The sequence below is a fragment of the Crinia signifera genome, chromosome 8, assembly GCF_055691185.1.
Source record: "Crinia signifera chromosome 8, ASM5569118v1, whole genome shotgun sequence".
In the NCBI taxonomy this organism is placed as follows: Eukaryota; Metazoa; Chordata; class Amphibia; order Anura; family Myobatrachidae; genus Crinia; species Crinia signifera.
Window position 1 is genome coordinate 19968847 of NC_139224.1, and position 20144 is coordinate 19988990.

The 20144-nt window shown below is 46.7% G+C and overlaps 1 protein-coding gene across 6 annotated transcripts in view; it reads left to right on the top strand.

Moving 5' to 3' along the window:
* The window catches only part of RPUSD3 (RNA pseudouridine synthase D3), a 41564-nt gene that overhangs the window by 2812 nt on the left and 18608 nt on the right, over positions 1 to 20144 (top strand). For 2 of the 6 annotated variants that reach the window (XM_083155928.1, XM_083155931.1), the window contains exons 2-6: positions 6138 to 6249; positions 6365 to 6418; positions 12317 to 12458; positions 13580 to 13729; positions 14941 to 15128. In XM_083155928.1, the coding sequence (XP_083012054.1) occupies positions 6239 to 6249; positions 6365 to 6418; positions 12317 to 12458; positions 13580 to 13729; positions 14941 to 15128 (545 nt within the window). In that variant the 5' untranslated portion in view covers positions 6138 to 6238. Of the gene's footprint in view, positions 1 to 6047; positions 6250 to 6364; positions 6419 to 12316; positions 12459 to 13579; positions 13730 to 14940; positions 15129 to 20144 lie in introns of all 6 variants that reach the window. The other 4 variants (XM_083155932.1, XM_083155927.1, XM_083155929.1 and 1 more) reach the window with 3 other exon arrangements.

A 20144-nucleotide genomic window follows, 5' to 3' on the forward strand; every position in this document is an offset into this window, starting at 1 on the left:
TCCGATGCGCACGGGACCGCGCATCGGATCTGAGGGGACATCAAAACTAGCCGATTTTGGTCAGATTTCGGCCAGATCCGACTGATCTGGCCGAAATCTGACCAAAATCGGCTAGTGTATGGGGGCCTAAACGCATACCTTGTGTCTGTAGGGAGTGAGAAGAATGAGTAGCAGAAGATATGGCTGCGTTTAACTGTAGTGTACGGCATTAGGAATAATCATATCACCACATATATTGTAGTCAAGTGTTAGTTACCATGGGGGTTATTCTAGTTCACTCTTTCTGACAAATTCCTTCTTAGATGGACAAAACCATGTGCACTGCAGGTGGGGCAGATGTTACGTGTGCAGAGAGAATTAGATTTGGCAGGGGTTTTACTTCAAAGTGAGATCTATATTGCAGTGTAAAATAAAGCAGTCAGTATTTACCCTGCACAGAAACAAAATAACTCACCCAAATCTAACTCTCTCTGCACATGTTACATCTGCCCCCCTGCAGTGCACATGGTTTTGTCAAACTAAGAAGGATTTTGTCAGAAAGAGTGAACTAGAATAAGGCCCTATATCGCTATCACTTTATAGTCTGCTGCGATTCTGCGCATGTGCGCACACAAAGTAATTGGCTGAGGAGTATATGGAGTGAAATCCTGCTGCCAATAATTATATCTATACAGTTCTTTCACCAGCTATTGGCCCAAACTCTGACAAAAAAAAAAATAACAGTTTTTGGAGGTGACTAACCCAGATTGAAGTTCATTCTAACCATTATTGGTATTGGGGTCTACAGCTTTCGTTAACCTAATGCTATCTCGTGTTATTGTGGCCTACGCACCGGGCGATGCGAGGGCTATTTCCATACCTCCCAACAGTCCCGATTTTATCGGGACAGTCCCGATTGTCAGGGCCTGTCCCGCTGTCCCACCAGCGGGCGGCAGTGTCCCGCGGTGTGGGGGGGCTGTTGGGAGTCCCCCCGTCAGATGCTAAGCAGCGGGGAATAAACGCTGTGCGCATGCGCACAGCGTCTATTCCCGCAGCCAGGGGACTGGGGGCATGGCTAGAGGCTCACAGAGCCTCTGGGTCATGCCCCCATAGCGGCAAAATGGGGGCGTGGCCTCACGGAGAGCCGCGAGTATAGGCCACGCCCCAAATTAGGCCACGCCCCTGAAAATTTCGGCGCGCAGCAGCGTCCCGCCTACTGACCTGCCAAAGTTGGGAGGTATGTATTTCTAAGCAATCTGACTAGATCTCTTTGAAATGAAGCACAGATTGCTCCGTGTGTATGCACCCCCAATGATATTGATGTGCGGTCACACGCATTGCCATCGCCTGACTAGATTTATACTGCATCTAGTGATCGACAGTGTTTTCTCACCAGAGATCATTGGCTGTGACCGATCGATCAGCACACAGCGCTGGCCTGGCTTAGGGACACTTGCCTAGAGCTTCACATATTGGAGGTCCTGCCCAGCAGCCTGGCATGCCTCTCTGTGTTCAGTGGCAACAAGTGAAAACCAAGCGTGCCCAGATGCTTTTTTCCTGCTGCTGCCTCATTGAAATTACTACGGCTCCAGCTGCCTCAGTCTTCCTCCTTCATACCTCCCAACTTTTGTTATAGCCAGGGAGGGACATCCTTGCGTGCTGGCAAAATTATGGGGCGTGGCCTCACGTTAAGGGGGCATGCCTAGCAGCTCTGTAGGCTGCTGGCCAGCCCCCAGCCCCTCTGCTTGCGGGAATAGACGCTGTGCACTATTTACCGAGTGACAGGAGGGGACTCCCAACTGGTACGTCCCAAAAACTGGGTCGTTCTTGAGGCATGCGGGACAGTTGGGAGGTATGTGTCTTTTCCTGCCATGACCTTCCATCCTGTCTAGACTGTCTACCTTCCCAGAAGACTCTGATAATGTTTTCTATCAATAGATGCCGGTGTAAGGCTTCTCAGCACCCTAGGCAAAACTTCAACCTACTGCACCCCCCCCCCCCCCCCATACTGCCACCAATAACCACTTTCCAATGCCTAAGGGCATACTTAACTAACATTCCGGAATGGCAGGGAGGCTCACAAAAATTGGTTGGTCCTTCCAGCCCCACCACAGGAACGGTGGACAAGTCCCTGCCTTCCCTGGAGGCCTCCCTTTGCCACCCACAACAGAGTACAAGGCTCTGGGGGGAGCCACCAAGTACAGACTGGTGGCACAGAGCCTGGCGCCCTAGGCAGCTGCCTAAAGCTGCCTAATGGTAGAGCCGGCCCTGCCTGTAGATCCTCTCTGACATCCACTGACTCTACTCTGCTTGTGACGGCTAATAAAAGCCAATGGGCCAGATGCACTAAGCTTCAAAAGTGATAAAATGAAGAGTGATAAACAGCCAGCCAATCAGCTCCTGCCTGACATTTTTCAAAAACAGCCTGTGACATGGCAGGTAACATAGAAACATAGAATGTGACGGCAGATAAGAACCATTTGGCCCATTTAGTCTGCCCCTTTTTTTTACCCTTCAGGTAATCTCAACCCTTTTTAATCCTTATTTCTTTGTAAGGATATTCATATGCCTATCCCAAGCATGTTTAAATTGATCTACTGTATTTGCCTCTACCACCTCTGTTGGGAGACTATTCCACTTATCCACTACCCTTTCTGTGAAGTAATTCTTTCTAACATTTCCCCTGAACCTACCTCCCTCCAGCTTCAGTGCATGTCCTCGTGTTCTATTACTTCTCTTCCTTTGAAGAAAATTTCCCTCCTGTACTATGTTAAAACCCTTGATATATTTGAAGATTTCTATCATGTCCCCCCTTTCCCTTCTCTGCTCCAAACTATACATGTTAAGATCTTTTAGTCTTTCCTGGTACGTTTTGTGATGTAGGCCAAGCACCATTTTAGTTGCCCTTCTTTGTGCACTCTCCTATGTATTTATATCCTTCTGAAGATATGGTCTCCAGAACTGGACACAGTATTCCAGATGAGGTCGTACCAATGACCTATAAAGTGGCATTATTGCGTCTTTTTTTCTGCTACTGATTCCTCTCCCTATGCAACCAAGCATCTGACTTGCCTTCCTCATTGCTTTGCTACATTGCTTTCCTGCCTTTAAGTCACTTGAAATAGTAACTCCTAGATCGCTGGGTCGCACCCGGCTTTTTGGACCCTGGTTTAAGCCGGGTGCGACCCGGCGTTTAGGGGCATTTACACCGGACGGGCTTAAACGCCCGCACCCCCCTCCCTCCCCTTCCCGGCGCTTGAAGATGACAGCGTGATGTCATCTTCAAGCGCCGATCGACGCCGCCGTACCCGGAACGCTGCTGGGGGCAGCCCAGCACTAAGGTAAGCTGCTAGGCTGCCCCCAGTCCCCGCGCGCACCCCCCCGCCATTGGACAGGAGGTGAATGGATGCCGCACACAGGCATCCGTTCACCTCCCTCCCCCGCCGCCGCTGCTGTCTGCAGAGTATAGCAGACAGCAGCGCCGGCTGTCAGTGTCAGACTGACAATCCGTCCAACCTGCGGACGCTGCGGTCCGCAGGTTGGACGTTCCCCATTCATGTAAATGACCCGGCGTTCCCATTTACACCACCCTCTACCCAGGTCCTAGCCGTGTTCTACCCAGGTCAGGACCTGGGTAGAAGTCCTGTGTAAAGGGACACGGCGTTAGGGATTTACACCGCCGAAGATCCGGGTCTGACCCGCCGCTGACCCAGATTTTTCGGCGGTGTAAAAGGGGTATTATTTAGCAGCCTGCGATGTGGGACAGTGTCAAATGCCTTACTAAAGTCTAGATATGCCACATCTACAGCTCCCCCTTCATCTAGAATTTTAGTCACTGAGTCAAAAAAGTCAATGAGACTTGTTTGGCATGATCTCCCTGCAGTAAACCCATGCTGTTTTGGATCCTGTAAGTTGTTTAATTTAAGATATTCCACTATTCTTTCTTTTAATAGTGTTTCCATTAATTTCCCTACTACTGATGTAAGGCTCACTAGTCTGTAGTTACTTGCTTCTTCTTTGCTTCCGCTTTTGTGCAGTGGAACTACATTTGCTCTTCTCCAGTCCTCTGGAACTGCACCTGTATCTAGTGACAGGTTGAATAAATCTGTTAATGGCGCTACCAACACATCTTTTAGTTCTTTTAGTATCCTTGGATGCATTCCATCTGGCCCCATTGATTTATCCACTTTCAGTCTTGAAAGTTCTGTTAGGCCTTTCTCCCTAGTAAATGTACTTCCATCTACCTTATTTTTATGACTGTCCTTGCAACTTATCTGTGGTCCCTTCCCTTCTCCTTCTATAGTGAATACGGCTCAAAAGTAATTATTTAGATGATCTGCAATTGCCTTGTCTCCCTCCACCAAATTCTCAGTGTCTGTCCGCAGTCTTATTATTCCTCCATTTGATTTTCTCCTTTCACTTATATACTTAAAAAAAGTTTTTTGTTTCCTTTATCTACCGACTGAGCCATTTTCTCCTCAGCTTGTGCCTTGGCACGCCTGATCACTTTCTTAGCCTCTTTGCGTCTGGCAAGATACACTTCTTTGTCATTATTATTTTGAGTCTGCTTGTATGTCCTAAAGGCCATCTTTTTTGCTTTTACACTAGTTGATACCTCTTTAGTAAACCACACTGGCTTCCTTTTCCTGGTACTTTTCTTAACCCTTTTGATACAAAGGTGATTTGCCTTTAGTATTGCACTTTTTAATTTTTTCCACCTCTCCTGCACTCCTTTCAAGTTCCTCCAATCCGCTAATGAGTCGCTTAAACATCTCCCCATTTTTGCAAAGTCAGCCTTTCTAAAATCCAACACCTTAGTTTTTGTGTGACTGGAGTTGGATCCTGCCTTGATACAAAACCATACTGCTTGATGATCACTGGATCCCAGGTTCTCACCCACATATATGTCTGATATCCTGTCACCATTTGTGAGTATTAAATCTAATATTGAGTCTTTGCGAGTAGGCTCCCTCACCAATTGCTTGAGAGATGCTCCCTGTAGGGAATTTAGAAATTTGCCACTTGTAGATGATCTTGCAAAATACTCCTCCCAATTCACATCAGGTAGATTAAAGTCTCCCATGATTAGGACTTCTCCCTTTAAAGCCATTTTAGTGACATCAAGCAATAGGCTCCTATCCAAATCCTGCCCCTGGCCTGGTGGCCTATAGATGACCCCAGTACGAATAATGTCCTTCTCCGCCAATTCTATGGTCACCCAAAGGGCCTCAGTTTTTTTCTTCAATGTTTTGTATTAAAGTAGCATTTATGCTTTTCTTTACATGCATTGCTACCCCTCCTCCGATTCTTCCCATTCTGTCCTTCCTAAATAAATTGTAACCTGGTATAGCTATGTCCCAGCCATGGTTCTCATTACACCATGTCTCTGTGATAGCCACAATGTCTAGGTCATCCCTTGTCATTAGATCAGGAATTTTGTCTCCTAGGCTTCTAGCTTTTGCACACATAGTTTTAAAAATTGTCTGGCTGTTTATCACACATTACTGTATCTAATCGTAGTGGTTCTCAAACTCGGTCCTCAGGACCCCACACAGTTCACATTTTCTAGGTCACCCGTCAGGTGCTCTCATTACTGACTGACACCTTTTTAAAAGCGTCACAGGTGGAGCTAATTATTTCACTTGATTCTGTGAGGAGACCTGCAAAACATTCTCTGTGTGGGGCCCTGGGGACCGAGTTTGAGAACCTGTGAATTCTAATGAATTATTAGGTGGCAGTCTCAGGAACGCTCACAAGAGCTAATGTGGGATAAAGAGAGTAATAACGGGTACTTCTTCATCTCTGCGGCCACAGCTTACACCAGTTACGTAAGCCGCTTACAGAATAGCACCATTGCCCCCGCGCGGGCTCGCTCCACTCGCCACGCTTTAAGTTCGGTGTCTCGCTATGCTCCGCTCGCCACAACTTTACTAAAGGTAAAAGATGGTGGCGTGGACCCAGGGTGGTGTGGGTTACGCTACGTAAGTTCCGTAGAGTAAGCTGTAGCCGCAAAGATGAGGAAGTGCCTAATAAAGTTGTACTTTGTACATTCATTTAATCTCTGTCAGAAAGAACTGTGGTGTAGTTTGACGTTGCTTGCAGACTTGGTGGCAGGGACTTTGTACGTTTGATCACTGATGACATCACTGATAACTCAGCAGGACAAAGTTCATATCACGGTATTTAAGACCTGGGACCTCTACAGCTAAACAATATCCACACTTTCTCTGAATACCCCAGGCTGTGACTTTCTGATATAATGGCTAATAAGTGAGTATGTATAATATAGTAGATGCTGTGTTGTTTTTTTGGTTGTTGTTTTTTTTTACTGTGCAGAATAGTGTTCTATATTCTAACATCCAAACGTTAATATTTTTTTTTGTAGGTCAGAAGAAGTCCTTCTGCCAAAGATGGAATACGCCATGAAGTCCCTGTCCAAGTAAGAGACTTCTTTTTTTCCATTAGAATAGCAGTATTTAGACCATTCTTGCTACAGATCTACTGTACTTGTTGGGGAAAAGACACGGAAGTGTCGGTGTTTATGTATTGTGTTTTACACATGGTTCTATATAATAGACCTTATTTAAAATGCATGTGGCAATAGGGATCATTGTTACCCCTAATAAATGAACAGCTGCATAAGATGAATAAGGGGAAATGAGGGAGATTTCTAAACTGTTCAGGGAGAGAGGGAGATTGCTGACATTTCAGGGAGTCTCCTGCAGAATGCAGGAGGGGAGGTAACTATGATGTAACAGTGTAATGTGGCTAGGTGACATGAGGGAGATTGCTAGACTAATGAGGGAGAGAGGGAGATTGCTACTATGTCAGGGAGTCTCCTGCAGAATGCAGGAGGGGAGGTAACTATGATGTAACAGTGTAATGTGGGCTAGGTGACATGAGGGAGATTGCTAGACTAATGAGGGAGAGAGGGAGATTGCTACTATGTCAGGGAGTCTCCTGCAGAATGCAGGAGGGGAGGTAACTATGATGTAAGTGTAATGTGGGCTAGGTGACATGAGGGAGATTGCTAGACTAATGAGGGAGAGAGGGAGATTGCTACTATGTCAGGGAGTCTCCTGCAGAATGCAGGAGGGGAGGTAACTATGATTTAGACTGACATAAGCACAAATCCTATTAATGGATATCTACATATATATTTATTAAAAATGATGTGGGGGAGATGTATCAAGCCTTTTAAAGAGTGGAAAGGTTGCCGACTATAAACCAATCCCACTAGCATTTATGAAGTATATTCTATAAAATGATAGGTTGAGGCTGATTGGTTGCCATGGGCAACTTCTACACTCTTTAGAAAGTTTGATACATCTCCCCACTGTATATGAGGAGTAATCAGGGCTGATTTTTGGTGCCCAGCGACTTTCACTACCAGTTAATTTGTCCCAATGGCAGAAAAACCTATAATCATCTCTACAGTATCCTCTATTCCGTAACCTATTATTGCCGCCTTAGAGCAGCTTTGTTTTGTTCATGATGTTTACCCAGCACCGAGTATAATATTGTTTATTTAAACTACAAAATTGTCAGGGAGCGGAGTTGTCTCTTTGGTGGGTCTGAACAATGAATGGCCCTATCCAAAGGCATAAGTCTGGGAGATAATGGAGTCATCTGCTTCTGGGCTCCTTCTCCTAAGGGGGCACCTCTCCCCCCCTGCGAGTTGAAATCTGTTAATAGAAACACCGGCGGCTGCAACTCCCCCCCCCCCCCCCCCCCCCGGAGCTGCCACATCACTTAATCCCCCTCCCCACCCCTGGAGGTACTTAGCGACAACCCCGTCATCCACCCCCCCCCCCCCCCCCGTGGAATGACGCAGTCTGCCGCTGCACCACCCGGCACACTTAGCGGCACCGGCGGCCGCATCACCCGACACCCCCTGGTAAACACACACCCCCGTGGGTGTGGTCACACCCTGTATTAGAACCCACTACCTGTTTTACTGGAGACATACACCTTACTGATTGCGGGCGACTGGGGCAAACTTATGCCACTGGCCTCTGTGCAATGTCTCCTCCAAGTGTGAGTAGATCATTGATGATTTGTGGTGGTGGCGGTGAAAGTCATTTAGGAAAACGTCGACCAGCGGTGGATTGCCCAGGTGGTTCAGTGGGAAGATTCCCGATGGTTCGATGTTCAGCCCAACAGCGGACATTACGCTACATTTTCTCTCTTCAGTCTGTTATTCTGTGTACAGTAACACTACCATCCAGTCACGCTGCCATGGCTACATGGCACATATTCCCTCTGGTGCTGCCCATGTTGGGCCACAATTAAATTTTCTAGGACCACTTGAAGTTCCCAATCTGCCTCCGACTCCTGCAGTAATATGGATCACTGGGATATTTCGGGATCATATGACCAGTCTGTCTGTGTTATCACAGTTTATGTGGCGGTCACCTTTGCCTTACTTACTTTGCCAGTCATACGTTTGGGGTAAAGAAAAGATAACTCTTTTTTTGGGGGCACTTTCTTAAATTATTATAATTTTACTGTCATAACATATAAGGGATAGTCCAAAACATCAAACAGTGAGTATTTTGGGAGTATGCGGGCTGTTTAAGAGGAAATTTGGACAGTTGGGGAGAGAGAAAGAAAAGGGGAAAGTAATATGAAATTTTTAATTGTTTTTAATGCATGTGGGATGGATTGGGTATGTGGTATCCACAAGACTGTGATATTATAGGTCAACACACATATTTAAAAATGGTGAATGTTTCAGCTTGTTCCAGTCAGGTTGTCCATGCGTGGGGTTCCTTAGAATTCCCTGGACACTTGATCTCTTTGGCTGATTTTTTTGTTTTTTTCAATGCTCTGTGGCTGTGCAATATTCTTATTGCTTACTGGGATATTGTCCCATATAGCAAAAAAACTCGTGATAATGTGAATAATTAAATACTAAGTGATAATAAAATGGCGATAATGTTCTTATACAGTGGTGACGGCCACTATGACAGGAAACCCATTAAATTGGCGCCCATGCGCTTGGTTATGCAGAGTGCAAGTTCGGCTGAGTTTTAATTATTAGGGAAATCAGATATGCACCCCTAGGGTCCCAACTGTCCCGTGTTTACCCGTGTGCCCTTAGGGCAGTGAACGGATTAAACAGTACACAGATTCAGGGGCCACTAAGTGGGGGCAACAGAAGAAAGAAAACTGGGATCTGCTTTTGGGGCTCAGCTCCTGGATCACCCCTGATGGAATTGCCAGCGCAGGGGGTCACTCTTTGGCTGGCCGCAATGAGAGTCCCTTAGCGAGAGTAGTAAGATTGAGATAATAGCACAAATAGAATTCAGCAGGTATTGGTCAGCTATGTATGTACTATAACAATGTTGTTAATAGTTATAATCTATCTTCAATACTCCACAATGTGTTCATACAGATTGCAAAGCACAATCATTTACTAAGCCTTTGAACACACACATATATGTTTGGGAATAATAAATAGCTGAAAGATAAGAACCTGCTGGTAATAATCTCTCACAACAAGAAATACTTTCAAGAAAATTTTTTTGTACATCTCTATGATCACAGCGATGTGGATTTTGTGATCATTACATCCCTTAATAATTACTCATTTGCTCATACATCGAAAATCAGGTACTCAGTATACTCTATCCAATTCAGACTCATCCAATTTCTTGGGCAGTATGTATTGCTCTAAGTACCTCTCACTCTATTGTATATGCACACTGCAGGCACCATTACTCTCACTTACATATGAGGCATATGCACAGGTTTAGGTTTGACCAAAGTCCTTATAATTGGTCAAACAGAGACATTTGTTCATACAAATACTTAGACATCACGTCCCAAACCATGGCATTTTACTTATCCTTCTGATGTGAGTTCTGTCTGTGCTTAAATAGCCCCTGGGTCCTCTCTGTGGCCGTCTTTCCACCCTGCTGTACGCGCATTTCGCCGAGTAGGCTTGTTCACCAGTGTATTGCTCTTGTTAAAATGTGTGCTTTATATACCTCTTGTATTAACCGGCGATTGCCGTCAGCTGTTATTATTACAGCTAGTGTCCCGTCCGTGCGGGTATCCCATTGGAGGTTGCTAGTGGGTAGTAACTCCCCTTTCCGTCCCCGTCCTCTAATAGGTCACTGGGGATCGAGCCCCCCCGCGTTTACAGCGGGATGACGCACGGCGCTCCCACGCTGATGTGGGGAGTTATCCTAATGCCGCGATCATCCTCCTGTGAGACTACATGTCCCACACTTCTTTGCACCTGCACATCGCATATCCTAGCAGGGCAAATAGTACTAATCTCCGGTACTCTCTATTTTAGTTGGTCCGTTCTGTGTGGTGGCCACACTGTGCACCTATTTTATAGCTGGAATCATGTCATTTTACATACGATATTGGTGTACGTGGCAGACTACATTACCCACAATTCTCCATTCGGGTTGTTTTCCTCCGTTACGTGTATGAGTCCCATGTTGTCATGGTGATATTTGTCAACAAATTACGGACTGATTTCAAATATACTTATAATTAGTTGTATCGGAGGACATTTCAGACAAACAGCCGCAGAGATTTATTTGTATGGAAATGAGATGTTCATTTACTTTAATTTGGTAAGACAGGACTGTGGCTCTAATGTTGTTCGGTATGACAGGACGCCATGGCTAGGATGAGAAGATATTTAGATATTGTGGTGGTGGCGGTGAAAGTCATTTAGGAAAACGTTGACCAGCGGTGGATTGCCCAGGTGGTTCAGTGGGAAGATTCCCGATGGTTCGATGTTCAGCCCAACAGCGGACATTACGCTACATTTTCTCTATTCAGTCTGTTATTCTGTGTACAGTAACACTACCATCCAGTCACGCTGCCATGGCTACACGGCACATATTCCCTCTGGTGCTGCCCATGTTGGGCCACAATTACATTTTCTAGGACCACTTGAAGTTCCCAATCCGCCTCCGACTCCTGCAGTAATATGGATCACTGCGATATTTCGGGATCATATGACCAGTCTGTCTGTGTTATCACAGTTTATGTGGCGGTCACCTTTGCCTTACTTACTTTGCCAGTCAGACAGAATGCTATTTGGAAATCGGCTGGCAAAGTCTAGGAACTGCACTGTTCAAAAGTCAGGATCAGCGCAATGCCGGGACAAAGGCCAGAGAGCGTTGTGCAATATTCCACCACGGACAGAACATGCAGATTGCCACAGGCCAATAAGTCCTTTCATGATTAACCAGTTCTGTAGTCTTCGCATACTATTACATTATAGCAAATGATAAATGTTGTGCTCCCAGTAATTATATGGAAAGTATAAAGACACCAGGACTGGCACAGGACTATTTATCAGGAATGAACCAGGTTCCAGGGAGACAGAGGGAACATGTCCTGGGCCTCCCTAGTTTAGGGGTCTGCCAGACCTCGTTTTCCCATTTTCATCATCCTGTAACCCACGATATTTCTGCATGACTATCCCTTCCACACACAGATTATTGCACACCATGGCGCCCTGCATCCATAGCCAGCGTCACTATGGCCCTGGTTCAGCAAGGGTCGTACGCTGCTTAACGAGCCCATAAACGCAGCCTGTCGAACATTCACACCCCGGCTGCCAAATCCCTTTAATACCATGCGGGGGGATGTACAGGACACGTTCCCCTTGCACCATCGAATGATTTATCTCCCCTTCAGAAATAAGTCAGTCTAAACTGACTTCTTTCCGTCAGTCTGCCTAAGCGGGGGCGGGCACTAATCCCATGTGACATCAGCTGCCGGCCCTAGAGGTCCTCAGCGATCAGCATCTTGGGCCTTTATCACACTTTGTTGCTGTTTGTAGGACAGAGATATAAAGGTTTTTTGACTCTGTAGCATTATACAAGATAGTTACCAGCCCATCCAAATGACGGAACAACATAACCGTAATGTCAGCTGTGCATGCACGGATGCAGCGATGCTTGAATTACACCATTAGGCGCCATCTAGTGGCCACAGGTGTGAAAAACACTGAGAGGTGAGGAGCAATGATACACCATATTGGTTAGGAGCCTTTTATTATATAGGCCAGTGGTTCCCAACTTCTGTCCTCAAGTACCCCCAACAGTTCACGTTTTCCGGGTCTCCTCTCAGTCACAAGTGATATCATTGATTCCACCTGTGGATCTTTAAAAATGAGTCAGTGAGTAATAATGCACCTGTGCACCTGCCGGGTAACACACGGGAAACATGAACTGTTCGTGGGAATTGAGGACCGAGTTTGGGAATGCTGATGTAGGATATTACCTGATGGTTAAGCCACCTCTTAAACTTGATTGTGTGGTTCTTCATGATCTAACATTGCTGTCCTCCATTACTATAGGTGTGTTTCGGTTAGTGTGACGATGACGCAACAATTCCTCTCTCGCCCTGCTTCAAAACCTCGTCCCTTCAGAGTTTGTGACTGTGAGCGCAACATCCGGAAGGGCATCGTGGCTGACAGCCTTCGAGATCTGGTTAACAAGGTGGGTTAAAAGAAGTTTGGCCATACAGTATTGTCACATCACTGTATCATTTGTTGGTATTGTCTTTAGACCCTGTAATGCATTGCAAGTCCAGTGGAGGTTTTTTAAAGGGGCTTAAACTATGCCTTGTAAGTGACTGCTCCTTTGAAAAAGCTCTGAGTTTGGCTGCCACCCCTCACAGCCCGGACTGTGACCCGTTTTTCAGTCACGTCGTAATTGACGTAACTGCTGACGGTACCTGTTTTATCCCTTTAAATCTGGTACACACCACACCTACTTGCCGGCGAGCCCGCCTTCATACTGACAGCGGAGCAGTCTGGTAAACCTATTCATTTACCGATAAGCCACTTGTCGCACATGTCACGTCGCAGCTGGGCGGGTACTTGAATTCGTCCACCCAGCTGTGATGTTCATCCCTGAAGCCAGTGTACACCGTCTTCCCGTACACACAGCCAGATGCGCCGATAAATCTCCAGATATCCGGCATCATCTGTGCTGCAGGACCGATGCGATATGTCTGTGAACGACGTCGCTCACAGACAAATTGGTGTACACACACCCACTAGCGATATATGGTCTGTTCGACAGAATAAAGTATCACCCATTGTGTATCCACAAGATGCCTTCCCAAATGCATAACTAATGACCATACTTGATTGAAGGGTAAATGCACTGAAACCCAATGATGAATACTCTTTAAATAATGAATATGCTAAAATTGTTAGAACAAATTTCTTCTGATACTTTATTTAGTGCTTCTGCATGAAATGACCTCTTGAAAACTCAGGAACACACTCTCGCTATCATTTGATCTAGATCTTGTGAATACCTAATCTTCCATAACAACAACCATGGAAACAAGAGTTGAGTGCACTGTTTTCATGGTTGCTGATGGTACCAAGGACATTAACATATTTACAACACATCTGTCAAGTTGCAGTAGCAGTGTGTTTCTGATGCTTTTACAAGTTATTTTGGGCAGATTTCAAGCAGCATAATATTAATTAGGAAACAAATCCTTATTCAGTGGGATTACCATTTAATGTTTAGTATATGTTGCAGTATTATAGATTCTTAAATGCAGGTTATTTATAATACATCACTGTTCTACTTGCCCCCAGGCCCAGGATGCACTGCTCATTACTGATGCTATCACCCTAGTCCTGGATGAAGACGGAACAGGTGTGGACACTGAGGACTACTTCCAGTCCTTGGACAGTGGTTCAGTGTTTATGGCTCTTGCTAAAGGACAGACGTGGAAACCTTCTAATGTGAGTGCAAAGAAAGTCCATGTCCAAACCATGGTCCGCCAGCTGTTGTGAAACTACAAGTCCCATCATGCCTTGCCACAGTTTTAGCATTCCCTAATAGCAAAGCTGTGGCAAGGCATGATGGGACTTATTTATTTATTTATTTACAGTGTCTTATATAGCGCAGCAGATTCCGTTACAGTTACTTATATAGTGCAGCAGATTCCGTTACAGCGTCTTATATAGTGCAGCAGATTCCTTTACAGCGTCTTATATAGCGCAGCAGATTCCGTTACAGCGTCTTATATAGCGCAGCAGATTCCGTTACAGTGTCTTATATAGCGCAGCAGATTCCGTTACAGTGTCTTATATAGCGCAGCAGATTCCGTTACAGTGTCTTATATAGCGCAGCAGATTCCGTTACAGTGTCTTATATAGCGCAGCAGATTACGTTACAGCGTCTTATATAGTGCAGCAGATTCCGTTGCGCTTTACAATAGTAGACAGTGATAAAACAAACTGGGTAACAACAGACAGACTTGGAGGTTAGAGGGCCCTGCTGCAAGCTTAAAGTCTATAGGGACATAGGAGGGAAACACAAGGACAGGCACCAGTAATAGCATAGTAGTCCCACCAAGTTACAAGTCCAGAAGGGAAGCTATATAATACATAAGTGCCTCGGAGGGTTATGCATGTAGAACTTAAATATGATAGGCTTGCCTGAAGAGGTGAGTTTTCAGGGAACGCTTGAAAGTTTGGAGGCTAGTGGAGAGTCTTATTGTGCGTCGAAGGGCAATCCATAGGATGGGAGCAGCCCGATGAAAGTCCTGTAATAGTGAATGGGAGCTAGTGATCCGTGCAGAAGAGAGACGCAAATCTTGTGCAGAGCGAAGTGGTCGAGATGGGAGATATTTTGTGATAAGTGCAGAGATATATTCTGGTGCAGTATGGTTAATAGCTTTATAAGCAAGTAGAAGTGTTTTATATTGAATACGGTAAGATACAGCTAACCAGTGGAGGGACTGGCAGAGCGGATAAGCAGACGATGAGCGTCTTGCTAGGAAGATCAGCCGACTTGTAGTTTCACAACAGCTGGAGGGCCATGGTTTGCACGTGCGTGTTCTAGTGCATTAGAGCCTTACACCTTATCTGCCACAAGAGTTATTTGGCCTCTTCAAAGTTTGGGTTTTTTTCGTTTAATTTTTTTTAATACTATTTCCCTTGTCCCACAGAATGCAGGATACCATATTTCCTTATCCCAGAAACCGCGGCGGAAAGTTGACGTGGCGCGTATTAGTTTCGATTTGTACAAGAATAATCCCCAGGACTTCATTGGCTGCCTGAATGTCAAGGCCACATTTTATGGAACGTACAGCATATCCTATGACCTGCAGTGCTATGGGGCTAAGAGAATGATGAAGTGAGTATAGAATACGATTGTGAATAAAATAATAATATATATTATAGTACGTCCAACCTTGGTAGGCCCAATGGTCATGGTAACCAACTAACAGATTCTCTCTTTGGTGCAATGACTGAGCACTCAGGTACACACACACACACACACACATACACACATCTGCTGCTACTGAGCATGTGCAGCGGCTCCATTTCGCATTTTATGCTGCATGTAGTCCCAGCTGGTCAGGCTGTTGGGAAATGGGGTTTCTTGGCAACTGGAAACCCCCCTGTGTTGGCCTAAGAAACAATGAATTGTGACTTTTTTTCTTTTTTAATTGATTGTTCTGCTGCGTATTAACTTTACATAACACAGAATTGTGTAGCTAGGGCACAATGACATCAGGAAGTATGACATCCATTTTTGGGGGTATGAATCAATGTTCATTCTAAAGTAAGCTACCAAGTCACTATGAAATGGCGACACAACGGGGCACTTCATGACCACTATTTGAGGCCTAGCTTCCACGAGTTGGAGGTAATCGTCTTAAAATATGTGGCAAGCCGCAAAATGGCTGCATCCGCTGCGCTTACAGGTAAACTCTATGGGACAATTGTGCCCCCTCCTACATGTCCCAGGATAGATCTTTGTTGTGATCCTGAGGAGAGATGTAGACAGGAAGTGCAGTGTGCACGAGTAAATATGATCCCCCAGATATCACAGTGTAAATATGTTCTCTCCTAACATGCTTCAGATGATTGATCTATAGATATATCGATCTATTATGGGATTTCCCCCACTAAATACATCTTTATTTCCTGACAGGGAGGCTCTGCGCTGGACGCTGTTCACTATGCAGACTACCGGCCATGTTTTGTTGGGCACCTCATGCTACGTGCAGCAGCTTCTGGAATCCAGCAACAGAGCTCTGCCTGAGGAGGAGAAACCAAGTCCTGCCCTCCGGGACCTCCTTCCCTTCTACCCACGGCGGATTCTGCAGTAAAACCGCAGCCACGACATTGGGAAGAACCTGCGTCCTAGGCCGAGCTGGCTTTCGATGGCTTCACCACCTCCATTACAACTACAAGAAGCGGGACCCAGGTTCTGGAAATTGCTCACTCCGCAGAGATCTGACTTTTATAAACTTTACAAGCAGCTTGCGCAGTATATAGCGTCACTTTACAGATGGGGAATATTCTATTATTATTTATATTATTATTCGTTTTGTTTTCTTTTGTTCACTGACTTTTTTTCAAGAACGTAACCTAGCGGAACACTGTGCCTGGCTGATGTCACTTCTGTAGGGGCAGAATACACCGGTGTATAGCCTGTACGGCTGTGTTTCAGAGTGTTCTACACCGTTATATCATTTATACGGCATAAAGTAGGTCAGGGGGTGTCCCAACTTTTATGGGGTAGCATTCTAGAACCGTATATCAGGACATGCTCAAATGTAGCCAACCCAAAACCACAAGCACTACTGTTTGTAACTTTTGGTGCGCCTGACTTATGGGACTACAAGTCACAGAAGGACATGCCTAAGGTTACCTTCGTTTGGTATAGTGTAAAAGTTACGCAGCATATATCACTTTTTTGGATGATTTCTATGTAGACTTGGGCTATGGCAATGCACAGATGGGAGCCTAACATTTTGTACCATTGTCCATGGTCAGCGACAATAACCGGAGATGGGGACTGTCAGTAGAGGGTCCTGATTCTCCTGCTGGAGTCCGTCATCGGGGCTGGTAGCACTGACTGTTACCTGTTCTGGCTTTGCTGTATTGTATTAATATTTAAACTTTGTATCGCTTATTTATATTTATTCTGGTTATAAACATTTGTGGTTCTTTGAATACTGTCATTAAAACACAGGTGTTCTTGTGATTTTATTATGTGTGTGCAGTTTGTAATGCACTCGCTGGTGGCATCAATTGCATCTACTGTAGTTACTTTATAGTCTTGTGGCAAACTGTGGGGAAGTCCTCTGCGTGCGAGCTATATCGGCCAGTGATTGGCTCTGGTGGTATTCGGATGGCTGGTAGACAATGTCTAGAGCGACACCATATTCTCAACACAAGCAAAGTATTGACACAGCTATAGCAGACACAACAAAAAGTTCAGCATGAGTTTTTGGGGGATTTTTTGGGGGGATTCACTGTCAGGCTGCAGGGTCAGAAGCAGGAAGAGAATACTGAACTCTGATTGGTGGATAGGTCCAGCCATCCACCAGGCAGCATTCTCTACTGCCTCCCAAGAAGCTCAGGAGACCAACGTCCACAAGCCAAGCCTCCCCAGCTCAAAGGCCTCTAGAATAAGGGACCCCTGGGCAGCTGCCTATTGAGCCCAATTGTTAAGATGGCCTGGCCCACATGACAGATCTGTTCCACCGCCTATCATGTCCCAGACTGAGAGATCTGGCCACGCACAGAGAAAACCAGATACTCTTGTATCCTTGGTCCCACCCCACATGCACAGTCTGCCACTGCTTTCCCCTGCATGTGAGCCGCCTGCTGATAGTCGCAGGATGAGGCCACTTCTGGACAGAATCAGACCCTGATGATTATATGCAGTACACTATACTGCAGTTAGGCTTTGGGAACAAACTTGATTTCTTTTTCGTCCACTAGGGGGCACAGGAGTTCACGCTGGGTATGAGAGGTGAGGTAGCAGAGCGTGCACCAAAGGGTAACAAAAATGTACCCAGCATGCTCCCTGCCTCCCTTCTCCCTCATAACCCGCCCCCTGACCCTGGGTCACCAGTTTTTTCTTTGGTGCCAAGGAGAGAGCAGCACCATTATCGCGGCTGTTAGAACAGCCATGGGTTAGAGCCGCTGCGGCGGGTGCTCTTTTAGTGAATCACCGGCAGCGCAGCTCCATCACTCGGCGGCGGCGACGGCAGCGCTGTCGACTGGGCTGGGGACTTCCGTTGCGGGACCCTCTCTCGGAGGCTCCCGCATGCTGCACTCTGTCCCCGGGCAGGTAAGCGGCGGTTCCCTGCTTGCAGGGAGCCGCGTCTAGCTGCGATCCCCCCCCGTTTGTATGGGAGTCAGCGGGGGGGCAGGCAGTGGGGGTCTGGACTGCTCCACCTTTCCACTAGATCACCAGGGACAATTAGTCAGGCTATGTCCCGGGGGTTGATGCCTGAGGGGGAGGTTAGACAGCCTGGGAACTTACAGCCATACACATTGGAAATGTTGTATATTGGGCCTGGTTAGTACTTGAGTGGGAGACCACATAGGAACACCAGGTGCTGTAGGTTAGTCCCTCCCCCACCCCTGGGGAAGTGCTGAGGCTTGCTCTCTGATTGCCCCAGGTGTCCCAGCTCCTCGTTAAGGTCCTAATCAGCAGCCATTCTGGCACTTGCTGGGTTTAGAGACGGAGGCTGCTGGGATTCTCCCCCACACCCTGCTCCTGGAAGCCTGGTGTGTGTGTAGTATTTCTCCTCTCCTGCTGCTGGCTGGATTGTTGAGCTCTGCTGATGTCTTCTTTCCAATATCATTGGAAGCTTGAAGACAGCCGGGGATCTACAGCTAATGCTGTATATTGGGCCTGGTTAGTACTTGAGTGGGTGACCACATAGGAAAACCAGGTGATGTAGGATTGCCCCAGGTGTCCCAGCTCCTCATTAAGGTCCTAATCAGCAGCCATTCTGGCACTTGCTGGGTTTAGAGACGGAGGCTGCTGGGATTCTCCCCCACTCCCTGCTCCTGGAGCCTGGTGTGTGTGTGGTATTTCTCCTCTCCTGCTGCGGGCTGGATGGTTGAGCTCTGCTGATGTCTTCTTTCCAATATCATTGGAAGCTTGAAGGCAGCCTGGGATCTACAGCTAATGCTGTATATTGGGCCTGGTTAGTACTTGAGTGGGTGACCACATAGGAACACCAGGTGCTGTAGGAGTACGGAGGGTGTAATGGTTAGCATTACTGCCTCACAGCACTGAGGTCCTGGGTTCGATTCCCACCATGGTCCTAACTGTGCGGAGTTTGTATATTCTCCCCGTACTTGAGTGGGTTTCCTCCGGGTACTCCGGTTTCCTCCCACAATCCCAAAAAAAAAATTTGCCCCAGGTGTCCCAGCTCCTCATTAAGGTCCTAATCAGCAGCCATTCTGGCACTTGCTGGGTTTAGAGATGGAGGCTGCTGGGATTCTCCCCCACACCCTGCTTCTGGAGCCTGGTGTTTGTGGTATTTATCCTCTCCTGCGGCTGGCTGGATTGTTGGGCTCTGCTGCTGTCTTCCTTCCAATATCATTGGAAGAGATGAAAGTTTGAAACACTGTCACCATTCATAGTATTGGCTTTGCATATACGGTGTCTCCTTTTCAGCTTGCTGAATTGTTGAGTTTATCTGCCCATACCAAATGGCTTTGCTAAAGCTTTGTGGGTAAGGCTGCAAGTGTGTTGCTTGGGTGTCAGTGTTGTAACTGCTGGTGTTTTTTGTCTTTTATCATGGACAGTATGCCTAAGGCGAAACCTGGCAAGGAGACTCCATCTCCGATGCAGCGTACCTGTAGGGTATGTGTGGACATACTCTCTCAGCAGGAGGAGGATATCTGTTCCAGGTGTTTGGCCCTTGAAGCAGATCTTCTGCTGCCTTCACAGCAGGAACCGGCCTGGGCTTCGACCTTGACTCAGGTATTGACATATTGACCGCTTGTCAACTCCTTACCTCCTGCGCCCCTGCCCCTTGTGCCCATGCCCCCTGTGGCAGTGGCCAGCACCAGTGTTGGGGCAGCTCCTGCTTATGTAGAGCCCCCTTGGTGGCAATCCTTTGCACAATCTGTGTAGGGGTTGACGGCTACTCGGGCGGGCTGGGATTCCAGGAGGCAGTGTAGGCAGAAGAGTCCCGATGCGGGTTCTCAGCGTTCCGATTCGGATTCCAGCTCAGTGGCGGAATCCGCAGGGGCCGATGACACTTTGTCCTCAGCGGAGGTAGAGTCTCTGATGCAGGAAGTTAAGGCAGTCCTCCGGAGGGAGGATGAGGCCCAGCTCCCGCCTTCGGCCCTCATGGAGGATTTATTGGAGACTGCGTGGTCTCAA